Genomic DNA, 16,751 nt, shown 5'->3' on the forward strand with positions numbered 1-16,751 from the left:
AAATTTCTTTCTCTGTCAGTCTGGCCTCAATAAAAGTTGAGACGGATTCGCACGTAAAAAGAAGTTATTTATTTAGCTTGCAAGCTTAATCATCTTACAGAAACGTAAAAGACATCCAGCCTCTTACACCCCAGAAAAACGACTGACTAAAAGACAAAGGGATCTCTGCAAAATCAATTCAAATGGTATCAAGTTTCACATACTCGACGGACATAGGTCAGCCTATGTCCCTCCTGACCTGTTCGATCTATTCTGATTGGCTCACTTCCAATCCCTTTCTCTGGCCCCTATCAATGCAGCATCACTCTCATAGACACACCTCTTCCTGCTTTTTCCATGCGGTCCCAAACCCCTTTGTCCCTAACTGCCAGAATCAAAGTGGCTTATTTCTACATTACATTAACTAGTATCTCTAAAGTAACTATTTTATATCACATTCGTCATTCCCTCCGTTTATCATTCCATGATAACCGAACTATCCAATCCATAGCTACGGTTCCTCATCTAAAAAGATCCGTCGCTGCATTTCCAATTCCTGTCTTAGCCCCCCTTCATCTGCCTCACCCTCATGGATTTTAACAGTTAAATTTTTTTTTTCGGTGATTGGGGCGGTGATCTGATCTAGTGCACCCCGCATTCTACCCATCACACATTTAAGGATGGCCAGGCCCACAAAGATGCAGCCAATAGCTACCACTAGATACATGGCCATATTTATCAACCAGTCCTTCCATCCTCCAAATCCCCAGTTACCCCAAGAGTCAGGATCCTGCATCCCGTCCAAGTGATCCCGTATGCGATCCATAAATTTAGTAATGTTAGCGGTCAAGTCCTGAACACCCATGATACACTTGCCCTGTACTATGGCGCATACCCCACCCTCACGGGCCAGAAGATAGTCAAGAGCATACCGGTTCTGCATTGCAAACAACCGTAGCTGAGACAACTCCTTGGTTATTGCCCCGAGGGCTCCCAAGGTTTACTACCCGGGTTTTCCTCAGTTTGGCCTTTAACTAACTTAAGTGTATCTCCCGGTAACCTACGTTCTAGCTGTACTTCCCTTCTCACACGCCCCGTCCTCTCTCTAGTCCCTTTCTCTTTCTCATGGTCTCTTCCTACACTCTTCTGACAGCCTGATTTTACCTTTATTGTACCACTTTTAACACATCCAAAATCAAATTTACATGTATTCCAAAAACAAGGCAATGTCCATATAATGTTCCCTTCCCATCGCCGGGACCGGTGCAGCTGCTTCATGACTCCTGCATTCTCCTTAACTTTGATGACCTTCCATGAGTCGATACCATGTCCTCGTATATGGGGGCAGCGAAGAACATCACCTTTGCATAGGTGATGTATCCTTGTAGATTGGTTGGGGCTACACAGATACATAATATTCCCCTTTTCCATATCCATCGCCAATAACACGCCAAGCGAAGTGAGGCCAAATATCAGACAGACGATGCGTAGCCACTCCATCATGCTCCACACCTGTAAAATAGCACTGGAGAAGGGAGGCAGGTTAGTATCCGACCTTTTACAGTAGTGGAGATGGACTCAATTTACAGTGATGTAGGTGGACCCAAGCACTTCGCCCCTCCACTTTAACTGCTGTGGGGGTGGTAAGGAGAACTTGGAAGGGCCCGTCCCATCGCGGCTCCGACCCCTTCCTAGTCCAATTTTTTGACCATGACATAACTACCGGGCTGGACTGAAAGTGAGCTAGGTACTGGGGCAATGGTTGGTGAGCCGCACGGACTGGGCCATGGAGTTCCTTGAGCACTTGCGTAAGGGCTAGAACATAGGTGGTCATTTCTTCAGTCATCTGATGAAACTGAACCCGTCTGGGAACCTGCAGGCTCCAAGGAGTTCTAAGAGGCCTGCCATAAAGAATCTCGGCGGAGAGAGCCGGGCTGGACCCGCAGGTGTAACCCGCGGCTGGAAGAGGGCAACGGGGAGCAACTTAAGCCATGTCAGTCCCGTGTCTGCTCTTAATTTAGCCAATTTAGTTTTGAGGGTCTGATTGTGTCTCTCAACCAACCCGGCCGCCTGCGGTCTGTAAGCACAGTGTAACTGCTGGTGTATGCCCAACTGGGAGCAAAACTCCTTGTTAATTTGTCCAATAAAATGAGGCCCATTATCAGAACTTAACTGAGCTGGTATACCGTACCGGGGAATGATTTCCCTCATCAAGACTTTAACCACAGGAGCAGCTTTACTATAGATAGTCGGATACGCCTCGACCCATCTGCTGAACACATCCACAATGACCAAAACATATTTGTAACATTGACACCTTTCCAACTCAATGTAATCCATTTGGAGCGTCTCAAAGGGACCACTGGGCAACGGGGTTTGCCCCTTCCCACAAGGGATACCTTTTCCGGTGTTATATTGCTGACAAATCAAACACCGATTACTGATACTTTGGGCCAACCCCTGCATTTTAGGGTGCCACCAAGTGTCCAGCAACAAATCACTAGTCCCTCGAGCCCCACAATGAGTTGCAAAGTGTACACATTCAATGACCCATAAAGCCAGCGCATCAGACATACAAGTCTGATGTGCAGGCGTGGTCCATAAAGAGGAAACAGAATCATATGTACAACCTAACCGTTTCCACATTTGTTTATCACTCTCAGGAGCGTCCTCCTGTAACCTTATGACGTCTTGGATGGTTGGCATTCGCTTGTCAGAAGCAGACATATTCATAGTAGATCGTTTAGTCTGACTTAACATTTTAGGCACCATCACTTGCTGAATTTGTGCGGCTGTGCGCGCTGCACGATCTGCTCGTTCATTACCAACGTCAACTGGGGTTGTACCATTCGTGTGGGCAGCGCATTTAATAACGGAAATCTGCGCGGGCATAAGGAGGGCCTGCAGTAGGTCATTAACTAAACCCCGGTGGGATATTTGACCACACATAATCATGTCAGGTTGTTCTGACGAAATGTCACTCAAATCGCCCCTTATTGTGGTAGTTTCCTGAATCAAGGCTAAACAGTCGTGGCCAGGTGCGTCTTCATGGACAGGGGGACCACTAAAAAAACAGGCTGGATTGATAGTGGTACAGTATTTAAATGTCAGACGTGGATTGTTCAAAAGGTATATCTCATACCTATTCTGACGAGCTGCGGTAAGATGCTGACCATTCGCCCCATATCCCTGGCATGGTACTGGTCATGGACCTGACGTATAATATGAGGGCTTACCGAAGCTGACTGTGGCCGTAAATGTGGTGATATTGTAACAAAATCGGCTGTACCTTCTTTTCCCGTGACTGTGGCTGTAACCTTGACTGGCCATTCGGTCTCAAGTAATGGCCGGTATTTGTCCTCCAACTCCCTGTTTCGTCCAGTTCTGTCATAGGCCAGGGTAATGTGATGCAGTGACTGTTCAACGTCTAACGTCCACCACTGGGGGGGTGATAGAAATATAGCACTGTTGTCTCATCCTCCTCTTCGCTGATCCACCCACCCAAAGTCACTATATTGGAGCTCCTGCAGGTAAACTACCATTTCTGCCGCTTGTTGGGGTCGCAGATCATCCTTTTTCATTACATACTCAGTCTTAACCTTTGTAACTGAGCCTCCTTCTTGGCCTACACCCTCCTTCCAGTAAAATCTGACTGCCCTTGCCATCTGGGAAGCGTCGTTCTCTGCCCAATTCATGTTATTACATTTCACAGCAGTAACCACAGAAGGTGGTAGGCAATGCATTAACATAGCACAGTATTGAGGGGAATTCTGACCATTTTGATACAGCAAATCGCCTGACTGCCCCCGGTAGATTTCATTAAAACGCTCCAGAAATTCCTCTGGCTCGTCAATCTTCCTAGGTTTTAGGTCTAAGATAACAGAAAGATTTATGGGCCTTTGAAATGTGCTATTCAACGCATTCAAGATCTGTGTCCTTTTCTCTATTTGCTCTCTTTTTTTTTTAAAACTTAAAAATGTTTGAAAATTCAAATTGAATTACTGCAACTTGCAAGCTTAGCTCTGATCTCAACTCAGAACTAAATTTACAATTTGCTTAACACAAACTTGTATAACATTTACAACTTAATTATTTCTTTATCTTAACAATTTTTCTTTTAACAAGTTTTTTTTTTCTTTTACATACACATAAGTATTAGCAAAATCAACTATCATCTCCAGATTGACACTTTTTAAAATGGTGTCCATGATCTTCTTTAAGTTTCTATTAATCTCCAGATAAAATGAGATAAACCTTATTTCAAGTAAGTAAAACTTAAGATTCTGGCAATTTCAATCAATTGCTTTCGAAAATAATAACTTTTATCAAAGAGGTGGAGAAACCCACTGGTTTCCTTTAATTAATTCAAAACGTAACTTTGCTGGTGTTCACTGACTCAAAGGAAAGGTATCCGATTACACTATGGCTGCTGCTGTTATCTCAAAGCCTGAGTGAGAAGCACTGTCTGTTTTCAACTCCGCCTGCTGCTGTTAACCCTTTGAGAGACTTCTGCTTCAACCAATATGCAGCATTCCTCACAATCTCAACTAGACCTCGGAACTTTACAGTCCAAGGAGACAATTTTAGCTTAATCAACTATATATTTAAAACACTCACACATAGAGTTGAACCATCTTCAGATTTAAAAACAGTTATACTGGACTGAACCTCCATCTATTGAAGTCTCATCAGCCCCTGAACCCATATAATAGACTGAACCTTCATTAATTAAGTCACATCAGCCTCTGAACCCTTATAATAGACTGAACCTTCATTAATGAAGTCACATCAGCCTCTGAACCCATATAATAGACTGAACCTTCATTATTAAAGTCCCATCAGCCCAAAACCCTAACCCAAGCCGAAACAACAATATGAAATCCCATCAATTAAAGTGCTAATCCCCAGACTGACCTGTGATTTCGTCGAGGCGGTCTTTCTGTGCCAACCGCGAGTGACCAGACTAATCAGACGATAAGAAGAGGGGGACAATCAATGCGCGGTCGTTTTCCAGTTCTACATTGAGGGCCCTTTGTTCCCCATCCTCCTGTTCATAATCAGTCTAATTCTGATTTCGCAGTTGGATCAGGATCGCCCAGAGAAATCCCGGGTTTCGGCACCAAATGTAGATCCCCAAATTTCTTTCTCTGTCAGTCTGGCCTCAATAAAAGTTGAGACGGATTCGCACGTAAAAAGAAGTTATTTATTTAGCTTGCAAGCTTAATCATCTTACAGAAACGTAAAAGACATCCAGCCTCTTACACCCCAGAAAAACGACTGACTAAAAGACAAAGGGATCTCTGCAAAATCAATTCAAATGGTATCAAGTTTCACATACTCGATGGACATAGGTCAGCCTATGTCCCTCCTGACCTGTTCGATCTATTCTGATTGGCTCACTTCCAATCCCTTTCTCTGGCCCCTATCAATGCAGCATCACTCTCATAGACACACCTCTTCCTGCTTTTTCCATGCGGTCCCAAACCCCTTTGTCCCTAACTGCCAGAATCAAAGTGGCTTATTTCTACATTACATTAACTAGTATCTCTAAAGTAACTATTTTATATCACATTCGTCAAACTCAGACTTTTCGGCACCCAAGAGATCGGTGGGACTCCGTTCAATTGGTTGCCTGGTAGCCGATGAATTGGCCAAAAGGCTGTATTCTGCCCAGTAACAGGCCGTGATTGGGTCCTGCCTGAGTAGGATGATTTACGGAGAGCCAGACGGGAAGGCAGTTGGGGTCCAGGACACTCAGAGGCAAGGAGCTGTGCGAGTCTCTCTCTCTTTCTCCCACGTGTTTTCTTCAGAAAAGCTGCTGTCCCTCTGAAACTGCAGAGACCTCATGAATCTACAGTGGAAACCATTATAGACTGGAAAGCCTAAATTGAAGGAAGGTGTGCTGGAAACAACCACCTGAAACAAAGATTCTTCTCTTTTTACTTTCATTATTATTTTTACACCACTCTTCTCCTGTCTGTATTTGTCTGTCTTGTGTGTGTGTAGAGGGTGAGGTGAGTTTTAAGTGGGGGGGTTAGGAATTAGATAATAGTTAATCTGTTGTATTTGCTGCATATTTAATTATAGTTGCTGTTATTAATAAAATTAATTGTGTTTAAATTTGCAAATCTGGTGACTGTAGTTGTCGGGAAGCTAAGAGCCCAAAACCTCCGGGTGTGTTTCTAAGAATTATTTATTAATTTCAATTGTGTTGCGATTCCGGGTCAAGTGGGGCTGGAATTGACCGTGCGCTAACCCAGGGGGCCGAAACACTGTAAATGCTTATTGATATGGAAAAGGTGCAACGTTGCACTTTCAAGTGGGATAGATTGAATTTCAGCTCATCTAAAACTCTGCTGCTCATACTGCATTGCACTTAAAATCCGGTCCTTTCTGGCCGGTATTGGTTCCTGATCTGCCGGTGCTTCCAATTTCAAAGTTTTAGAGTTATGTTTAAAGTGCTTCATAATTTTCCCTGTCCCTATCTCTATAGCCTACTGCAACCCCATAATTATTCATCTGATCTTCTGACTCTGGTCTTGTGCACCCATGCCCTCCTTTCATCACCGATTCCCACGTCCTAGAATGCCTTCCATAAACCCTCCTTCTCCATTTCCCTCTCCTATAAAACACCCTTTGACTAAGCTTTAGGCCGTGCCTCTTAGTGCTTTGGTTATGTCTTGGCATCCGATTACATACCGTGAGATGTATTTCTACATTAAAGGTGCTTTTTGAATGCAAATATTGTTGCTGATAAATTGATACCATAAGACATAGGAGCGGAAATAAGGCCATTCAGCCCATCGAGCCCACTCCACCATTCAGTCATGGCTGATTTCAACTCCATTTACCCGCTCTCTCTCCATAGCCCTTAATTCCTCGAGAAATCAAGAATTTATCAATGACTCCTTTCAGAGCCTTTTGTACTTCAAAGGCTTTCCTCAACCTCCTGTGGAGTGAGTGCCAATGTATTTTTCAAATGGCTTTCACATTACAATCAGTTCTTAACCTGTATATTTCTTTCTGGATGGTCAGGTCGGTTCAGCAGGTCAGGGTCAGAGATTAAGGAAATGGCAATCCTTTCTGCCGGTGCAACTGGAAATAAAAGCAGTCCTGTACCTGTGCAAATTGTACCTGTTCCAACCTCCAACTCAAGTAACTCTGAATCCACCACTCCAACAAGCAAGACAGGCCGACGTAGTTTCTGGGATATGTTGGTGAGTGTCGAAACATGGTGGCCTCCAATGTTACACCCAAAGCATTGAAATGTTACTGCAACAGAGTGAATCGTGTGCACTCGCACCACACCACAAATGTGGTGGCAAGGCCACAGTGTGTTACAGAGCCAGATTGACGGTCTTCCCTGAGGTGAAAAGTGACTGGGAATCTTTATATTTTTCAGAGTAAGACTGACTTCTCCGACACTGGCACCCCTAAGACTACAGATGACATTGTTCTGGAAAGAACCGATGACAGTCGCATTCGTCGCAGACACAAAACAGAACATTTGAAGCAGTCTTCAAGTCACGACCGAACATCCACAGTGGAACTAGAGCAAACACACAGGCAGGCTGCTTCAAGAAGGTAGAGTCCCCACTACTTGGACCATCCTGTTAGTTGGCTATGTTGAGCGAATGGCACTAAAAATTTACCTGTACAATAGGCATCAATTGCAAAGATGACAATTAAACTGTATTAGGTGGGCCGGTTATTTCGGGCAGTTCAACCAAATGCTTGGTCACTTTCCATTCACCCTCTTCACTCCACAGCGTTATTTTAATGTATTTGAATCACCCACTTAGTAAGTATTAATTTCTGAAAGATATTGGCCCACACGTTACTGGAGCAGCACAACTCAAAGTGAGCGCTGTGAATGAAATTTATAATAATCTTTATTGTCAGAAGTAGGCTTACATTAACACTGCAATGAAGTTACTGTGAAAAGCCCCTAGTTGCCACATTCTGGCGCCTGTTCAGGTACATGGAGGGAGAATTCAGAATGTACCTGAAGCTTCTGTTTGTACGCTTCTATTAATCAAATTGCTGGAAATGTCAATTGATATTGGTCCGGTGTGGTATGAACTTCAGGTCCAGCAGTCTATCTCCTTAATTAGTTTAACTTTAGGATCGTGATAAAAACAGAACGACCAACAAAGAAGGAAATCGGGTGAATTTGAGTCCAATTAGATATCGAAAGAGAAATAGTGGGCTGGACCAGGCAGTTGAGGTGATGGCAAACTGACAGCGTTTGTCATCAGTTCCTCTCTGAAACTGACCGCAACTTCAGTACATTAGGCTTGTGCAGAAATCCTGTTACTCAGCACTCAGACAACAAGCTCTACAGCAGTTTCATTTTTGTTATTTAAAATGGTTTGATTTTTTGTAAAAAATAATTTAGAGTATCCAATTCTTTTTTTCCAATTAAGGGGCAATTTAGTGTGGCCAATTCACCTACCCTGTATATCTTTTTGGGTTGTGGGGGTGAGACCCATGCAGACATGTGGAGAATGTGCAAACTCCACACGGACAGTGTCCCGGGGCTGGGATCGAACCCGGGTCCTCAGCGTCGAGAGGCAGCAGTGCTAATCACTGTGCCACCGTGCTGCCCTATAATGGTTTCCATAAATTTAGTACCGGTGTAAATAGCTTGGAGGAAGCGGCAGCAACTCGATCATTATAGGCTTTTAGAGGACTTAACTTTGACCTGTACAGTTTTTAATATTATTAACGCTGCCACATTTACCAGCAATGGGCAAATGATGTAAGCACGAATGTGTGGCCGCTGTAAGCAATGGGGGCTATTTATGGCCACTGCCAATGTTGGTGTTTATTTAGTGATGCAGATAGAGGCCAGTGAGTGACATATCAACAAATTGAAACCATACAGATCTGGGGATAAATTCTCCCCCAACGGCGGGATGTCCGCCGACTGCGCCAAAGCCGGCGCCAATCAGACTGGCATCGCGCCGGCCCAAAGGTGCGGAAGGCTCCGCATCTTTGGCGGCCTAGCCCCAACATTGAGGGGCTAGGCCGACGCCGGAGGGATTTCCGCCCCGCCAGCTGGCGGAAATGGCGTTTGTTTCCCCGCCAGCTGGCGCGGAAATGCGGCGCATGCGCGGGAGCGTCAGCGGCCGCTGTCAGTTTCCCGCACATGCACAGTGGGGAGAGTCTCTTCCGCCTCCGCCATGGTGGAGGCCGTAGCGGAGGCGGAAGGGAAAGAATGCCCCCACGGCACAAGCCCGCCCGCGGATCGGTGGGCCCCGATCGTGGGCCAGGCCACCGTGGGGGCACCCCCCGGGGTCAGATCGCCCCGCGCCCCCCCCCCCCCAGGACCCCGGAGCCCGCCCACGCCGCCTGGTCCCGCCGGTAAATACCAGGTTTGATTTACGTCGGCGGGACAGGCAATTCCTGGGCGGGACTTCGGCCCATACGGGCCGGAGAATCCAGCGGGGGGTCCCGCCAACCGGCGCGGCCGGATTCCCGCCCCCGCCCAATCTCCGGGAGCGGAGACTTCGGCGGGGGCGGGATTCATGGCGGCCAACGGCCATTCTCCGACCCGGTGGGGGGTCGGAGAATGACCGCCCTGATTCTTGGGATGACGGGACTGACGTATGAGGAGAGATTGAATTGATTGGCATTGTAATCGCTGGAGTTCAGAGGAATGAGGAGGGATCTCATAGAAACCTATAGCATTCTAACAGGATTAGGCAGGGTGGATGCAGGAAGGATGTTCCCGATGGTGGGTGTGTCCACAACCAAGGGTCATAGTCTGAGGGTACGAGGTAGACCGTTTAGGTCCGAGATGAGAAGAAATTCTTCACCCAGAGAGTGGTGAGCCTGTGGAATTTGTTACCACAGGAAGTAGTTGAGGCCAAAACATTGTATGATTTCAAGAAGCAGTTAGATATAACTGTTATGGGCGAGGCGTTTTCAGAACCCCAAAATGTATCATGGAGTTCAACCAACCTCTCCCATTAATGGATTTGTTGTTTTTCCTAGCCCACGGCTTGGTCCCTAGGTGTGGGATCTCAATTATGGACACGTGGGTTTTTAAACACAAAACACTGTTTATTCCATGAACTCAACTTAACATCTTAAATAAACATTGGATCTCTTAACACCCCTTACTTCAAAGATAACTCAGAAAATATTGCAACAGTAAATAATTCCTTAAAATGTTCCTTCAAACTTCCAAGAAACTTAACACCTTTAAACAAAATCACATCAGGCTTTACTTTAAATCACCCAAATGATCCAGAGATAGTCTTTCATGGCAGAGATCCAGCTCACTGCAAAACACATACACACACCCAGCTCTTTTCAAACTGCAAAACTAAACTGCAGCTCTCTGGAAATACACAGACACACACAAGCTCTTTTTCCAACTGCAAAACTAAACTGCAAAATGGCTGACCTGAGCTCAGCCCCACCCACTCTCTGACATCACTGTTTTCTTAAATTACATTGCTTAAACATCCATGTCTTAAAGGTACTCTCACAAGACATAGCACATAGGGCGAAGGCGACCAAAGGATATGGGGGAAAGTGGGATTACGCTATTGAGTTGGGTAATCAGCCATGATCATGATGAATGGTGGAGCAGGCTCGAAGGGCCGAATGGCCTCCTCTTGCTCCTACTTTCGATGTTTCTGTAATTTTCTGCAGCTTGAAATGCTGCCAGGAATGGGAATAAAAATTATATTTGAGACCTGGACCACAAGGTTTTTGCTATTGGCAAGCCAGTGCACTTGTTTTCTCTCTATGAATCCATCTACCGATCTTCCCTCAGATTGGGTAGATAAGAATTCCCATTTGGGTGTGTCCTGCTCTCCTGGTTGGCCATATTTGTGGTCGACAAAGGTTTAACCCCTTAAATCATGAAAACTGTCCATGAAGATCAGGAAACAATTTATTTGGGTTTTGGTCTAATATGCTGCCCATCTGCTACTCTTTGTGAATATGCTTGAAAAGCCATATCATTTTGGCTATGATGTGCCTATCCATATTGATCTACATTGTTGGTGCACTGGTATGTAATGTACATTATCTTTTCAGCAGTTTTAAGAGCAGGCAAGGGAATTACTAACCAATGTGTTGTGTCTCACTGGATTTCCTTCTGATAAGTATAGGTGATACGGTCATTGGTTATAAAAATAACCAAGTATGTTAAGATTCAGTGCAGTAAGTCAATCTCTTTGATAGTCACTCGTGTACACTCTCCTTTTATCTGACTTTTATTCTCTAAATTGAGATTTTCATGCAACTGATTAAGAGGTTTCATCAAGTTGAAGTATTTATTTCTTTCATAGAAGAGTATTTAATAGTCCTCAATTATAGTGAAAATTAAATATCTGTTCTTGTTCTAATTTACATAGACAAGTTAGAAATTACTTTGTTGGAGTGCTTCAGTGTGTGCATGAAGTTTTGATATATGCAGATGAATACATTGTAATAAATAAAAAATAAAGGTTGTTGTTGCCTGCTAACTCTGTGCAGGAAACGGACTGGCCAGCTGGAGGAAGGAGACCTGGGATCTCTTCATTCTCTCTTCCACGTCACGTGTCAACAATGGATGGCATTCATGGGTAGACTGGGTGAGTACATATTCTGGATTCCTTGTGCAATCCTGAACAGTGGCTGCATTTGGATGTGAAACACTTTTTTAACTTTATAGCCATAGCTGAGCTACTCTGAAAAATTAATAATACATTTTGTCTTTTCAGATCTGTTTGTATTTTAACCTGTGAAATCAAACATTAAACCCGAGGTGCTAGCCTTGCTCAGTGGCAGCACTCTTGCCTCTGATTAAAAAGGTCGTGAGTTCAAGCCTGAACTCGAGCATATAATCTAGGCCGTTGCTTTTTCCGCCATACTCAGGGAGTGCTTCGCTGTCTTTCAGGCTGGCATTACGCTTAGCACTGCTGCTTCACAGCGCCAGGGACCCGGGTTCGATTCCGGCTTTGGTTGACTGTCTGTGTGGAGTTTGCATGTTCTCCCCGTGTCTATGTGGGTTTTCTTCTGATGCTCCGGTTTCCTCCCATAACCCAAAGATGTGCAAATGAGGTGGATTGGCCATGATCAATGTGTGGGATTACGGGGATAGGGCGGAGAGTAGCCTTAGGTAGAGTGCTCTTTCAGGGGCCGAATGGCCTCTTCCTGTACTGTAGGGATTCTATGGAGATGTAACATTAAGACCTTCCCTTCAGGTGGATAGATACGACTCTATGGCACTGTTTCAAAGAAGAACAGGGGAGTTTTCCCGGATTTCATGAACGATATTTATCTCTTAAATAACGCCTGGTCATTTATTTCATTCCTGTTTGTCGGAGCTTGCTGTTTGTAAATTGGCTGTCTCATTTCTTACACTTTTTGGCTGGTAAGCACTTTTGGATATGCATGTTAGGAATTGCTACAAAAACGCAAGATTAAAGTTGAACTACATTACTCTTGGTGCATGAGCTGAGACGCCAAACTGATTTATTTATTATTGTGATAATGGGCATGGGACCTAGACATAAGTGCAGGAAATGAAAGTCAATGGCATCTCTCTGTGACGCTTCTGGGCCCACGATACATTTAGATGGGCACTTAATATTTACTGGGTCCTGGATGCACAGCTTAATTGGACTGATCCATCTTTTGGTCCACTAACAGAACATGTTGGTAAAAGTGTAGGCCTGAATTAGTCCGGATTCATTCATCGCCCCCTCAATTACTTCAATTTAAATATAAATCTTTTCACGTCCAACCGTGCGAAGCTGCAGGTGCAACAAACTACAACCGACTTAATGATGTTTCTGACCAGAGTGATTGCATTAGTCTTTCTTCAGCACTAATCATCAAGCTTTAGTCAGAGTGAACCTCAGCTGTGGAATAATCCACTGACCCTCGCATGCACCAGTGTCTGGAGATTCGGATAATACCTAGCCACTAACCTGCAGACTTGTTCTGGGGTTTTTCTTTTTACCAACCTCAGCTGTCCTCAACACTGTTATGCTATTGTTCTGCTGTTTAATCAAGAGAAAGGTGAAATTGCCCTGTCTTTGTGAGGGAAGCACAAAGTTCAGTGAAATTCTAAAATAATTTGCAATCAATAGGCATGAGTAAACTTTCAAAGGTTGTTGAACAGCGGCCTAGATCTATGTCCCCATAATATCCTTTTGGATCTTGGTTACCTAGTGGTGAGGTTTAATTTGTAATTTAAGCAACTAATGCTTTTTGGGGAGCAAACCCCCAGCTATGGCAGACTGGTTATTGCAAGGAGAAAACTGTTGGTGATTTGGTGTCACTGGAAGTTGTCAACATGTGGGCTTGACTGTGAACATCCCATAATCAGGGTTTATTTTTAAGTTGGAAGTACTATTTAGGAGAAATGTAACAGACGAGGTGGTCTCTTCTGACTTGTGGCAGCACAGTGGTTAGCACCGTTGCTTCACCGCTCCAGAGTCTCAGGTTCGATTCCCGACTTGGGTCACTGTCTGTGTGGAGTTTGTACGTTCTCCGCCTGTCTGAGTGGGTTTCCTCCAGATGCTCCGGTTTCCTCCCACAGTCCAAAGACATGCAGGTTAGGTGAATTATCATAGAATTTACAGTGCAGAAGGAGACCATTCAGCCCATCGAGTCTGCACCGGCTCTTGGAAAGAGCACTCTACTTAAGCCCACGCCTCCACCCTATCCCCGTAACCCAGTAACCCCATCTCACCTTTTTGGACACTAAGGGCAATTTAGCATGGCCAATCCACTTGGATAGTCAGAGGCTTTTCCCCGGGTAGAGGGGTCAATTACTAGGGGGCATAGGTTTAAAGTGAGAGGGGCAAGGTTTAGAGTAGATGTACAAGGCAAGTTTTTACGCAGAGGGTAGTGGGTGCCTGGAACTCGCTACCGGAGGAGGTGGTGGAAGCAGGGACGATAGTGACATTTAAGGGGCATCTTGACAAATACATGAATAGGATGGGAATAGAGGGATACGGACCCAGGAAGTGTAGAAGATTGTAGTTTAGTCGGGCAGCATGGTCGGCACGGGCTTGGAGGGCCGAAGGGCCTGTTCCTGTGCTGTACATTTCTTTGTTTTGTTCTTTGTTCACTTACCCTGCACATCTTTGGATTGTGGGAGGAAACCGGAGCACCTGTAGGAAGCCCACGCAGACACGGAGAGAACGTGCAGACTCCACACAGACAGTGACCCAAGTCGGGAATCGAACCTGGGATCCTGGAGCTGTGAAGCAACTGTGCCAACCACTGTGCTACCCTGCTGCCCACATGGATTGGCCATGCTAAATTGCCCTTAGCGTCCAAAAAAAAAAGGTTAGGTGGGGTTACTGGGTTACGGGGATGGGATGGAGAATGTGGGCTTTGGTGGGGTGCTGGTTCCAAGGGCCGGTGCAGACTCGATGGGCCAAGTGGCCTATTTCTGTACTATAAATTCTATGAGAGATCAAAAATTTGCAATCCACCAACATATAATGAAGTATTATGAGTAAGAGATAGGAAACCTTGGAAGCTCTCTAATGTTGGCTTTTATAGTATTCTCTCCTATTGTACCTGCACACTCACTAGGATTAGTAAAGTTGCCACAGTCCCTTTAGAGCTGACTGCGGTGGCAGTTTAACTAGAGGATCTCGGGCGAGGTGCAAGTTTGAGAATAACCTCAGCCAGTATGGGAAGTAAGCTCACGATGTTGGCCTCGCTCTGCGTCATGAAGCAGCTGTTCAGCAACTGAGCTGGACCACCCTATGATACCTTATACTGACCACCCTATAATATCTTATACTGACCACCCTATAATGTATCAAGAGTATGTCTAATAAGACTTGTTCTGATGGTTTGCTTTGGGAGCTGTTGATAACGATTGGTGTGGTGACGAGCACAACCAACTACAGCCCAAATGGATAATAACTAGATAATAGGCTATAGAAAATTACAAATCTTGCATTACTACAATTCGCTAATAAAAGGAACTTGAAAGCTGGTTTACTGATTTAATTTCATTTGTGGTTGACAGTTATTTGTAGAAGTGCTTTGATATCAAATAATATTGTGGCCTGCAGCACTTAATGTAACTTTGATAGAGTTGTTTGAAGATTTCTAATGCATCTAGTTCATGGAGCTCTGCATGGCTTCATCCACGTTTTAAGGATATTTTTGGTGTCCCCCCAACCCCTCAATTCGAGGAGTGAGAGGCAGGTAACCTGCTCATGCGCTCTTGATCCAACTGCTAGAAGGGGTGCTGGATTGGCCGAAGGTTCCCTATTTTCTTGTGAGAAAATATTTTACTTTTGGTTGACACTTCCTCACAATGATACAACAACGGTCTTGGAACTTATCATATTGCGGCGTCCCTGACTTGAATCTAATCTTGCAGCTTCCACCAGCTGCATCACCAATCCACTGTGCTGTGTTGTCCTTAATACACATTGGCAGGAGTAGGCCACTCAGCCCCTCGAGCCTGCTCATGGTTGATCTGATTGCAACCTCAACCCCACATTCCTGCTTACCCCGGATAACCTTTCACACCCTTGTTAATCAAGAATCTGTCCAAAATATATTTAGCATTTCTGCTTCCACTGCCGTTTGAGGAAGAGAGTTCCAGAGACTCGCGACCCTCTGAAGAAAAAAATAAATCCTGATCTCTGTCTTAAATAAGTGACCCTTTATTTTTAAAACAGTGACCCCTGGTTCTCGTTTCTCTGACAAGAGGAGACATTCTCTTCACATCCGCCCTGTCAAATCTCCTTAGGAAATTTAAGGTTTTGATCAAGTTGCCTCTTACACCCCTAAACTCTAGTGGATACGAAGCTAACTTTACCAGGCTCTCGTAGCGTTGACTTACTGTGTGCCTCCTTTTCTCTTGCAGGGTGTCCCTCTGTGCAGCAGTGTTCTGTTGATATTGGCTCCCGATTTCTTCTCAGCTCCATTCTCACCGAGATTGTGAATTTGATCAGCAGTCTTGCCACTGACACTACTGTCAAAATCTTTGAAAAAATTAGGTAGGGGTTTCAGTCTATTTGCGATACGGGCTGTAGGAAATTATGTTTTGGGATTCTGTGCTCACCTCTGTTGTTTGAACTCTAGTCAAAACAATGCAGAAATAGTGCTGAATCTTTCGTACTCTAAATAGATAGAGCTGCCAAAAGACATTTTGCTAAGTCCTTTAGGGATGTGAAGGTTTTCTCTGCGTACTTTGTATTGCTCATGATCTAAGCTTCGCTCGCTGTGGGTTTATCAAACTTGCCAACTCGAGGTTTGTTGCATGTAAGAAAGCGCACCATAGAAATCTGGCGTAGATGGGTCCTTATCTCTCCGTCTCCCTCTTCTGCCTCTCCCCACCCAAGCAGCATGCAACCTATGGTTATCTATGGAAATGAAAAATGTACCCACAATCACACACGATTTGAAGCTGATGTATGCAGCTAAGATGTCAGAGACTTGTCTGGTGAAAGTACTGTTCATGTTCTGCAGCAATGAGTGTGCATTCTATCACAAAAGTGTTGGCAAATTATGCTTTGCTTGGGTTGGGATAATGGGTGCTGTGGTTTGCCGCTTTCATGTGGAGCAGTATAAGCTGGTTGTTGTGGCTTCAGTTTCATTGCTAGCTTCTTCGGGATGAGGGCAAAACTTGAGTGAAATATTTATCTTCCCAACCACCCCCTATGATGGTTGTACCTTCAAACTTTGGGGTGCAACCCTGGAATTTCCTTGCTTAACTCTGTATCTCCAACACTGGTGGCACAGTGGTTACCATTGCTGCCTTACGGTTTCAGGGACCCGGGTTC

At 44.8% G+C, this 16,751-nt stretch overlaps 1 protein-coding gene across 2 annotated transcripts in view; it reads left to right on the forward strand.

Annotated features, from left to right (window-relative positions):
* szt2 (SZT2 subunit of KICSTOR complex) overlaps positions 1-16,751 on the forward strand; it is a 292,175-nt gene that overhangs the window by 187,699 nt on the left and 87,725 nt on the right. For both annotated transcript variants that reach the window (XM_072510616.1, XM_072510617.1), the window contains 4 exons: positions 7,015-7,196; positions 7,382-7,563; positions 11,476-11,573; positions 15,833-15,965. In XM_072510616.1, coding sequence (XP_072366717.1) covers positions 7,015-7,196; positions 7,382-7,563; positions 11,476-11,573; positions 15,833-15,965 — 595 coding nt within the window. The remainder of the gene's footprint in view (positions 1-7,014; positions 7,197-7,381; positions 7,564-11,475; positions 11,574-15,832; positions 15,966-16,751) is intronic.

Source organism: Scyliorhinus torazame, chromosome 7 (assembly GCF_047496885.1).
Source record: "Scyliorhinus torazame isolate Kashiwa2021f chromosome 7, sScyTor2.1, whole genome shotgun sequence".
In the NCBI taxonomy this organism is placed as follows: domain Eukaryota; kingdom Metazoa; phylum Chordata; class Chondrichthyes; order Carcharhiniformes; family Scyliorhinidae; genus Scyliorhinus; species Scyliorhinus torazame.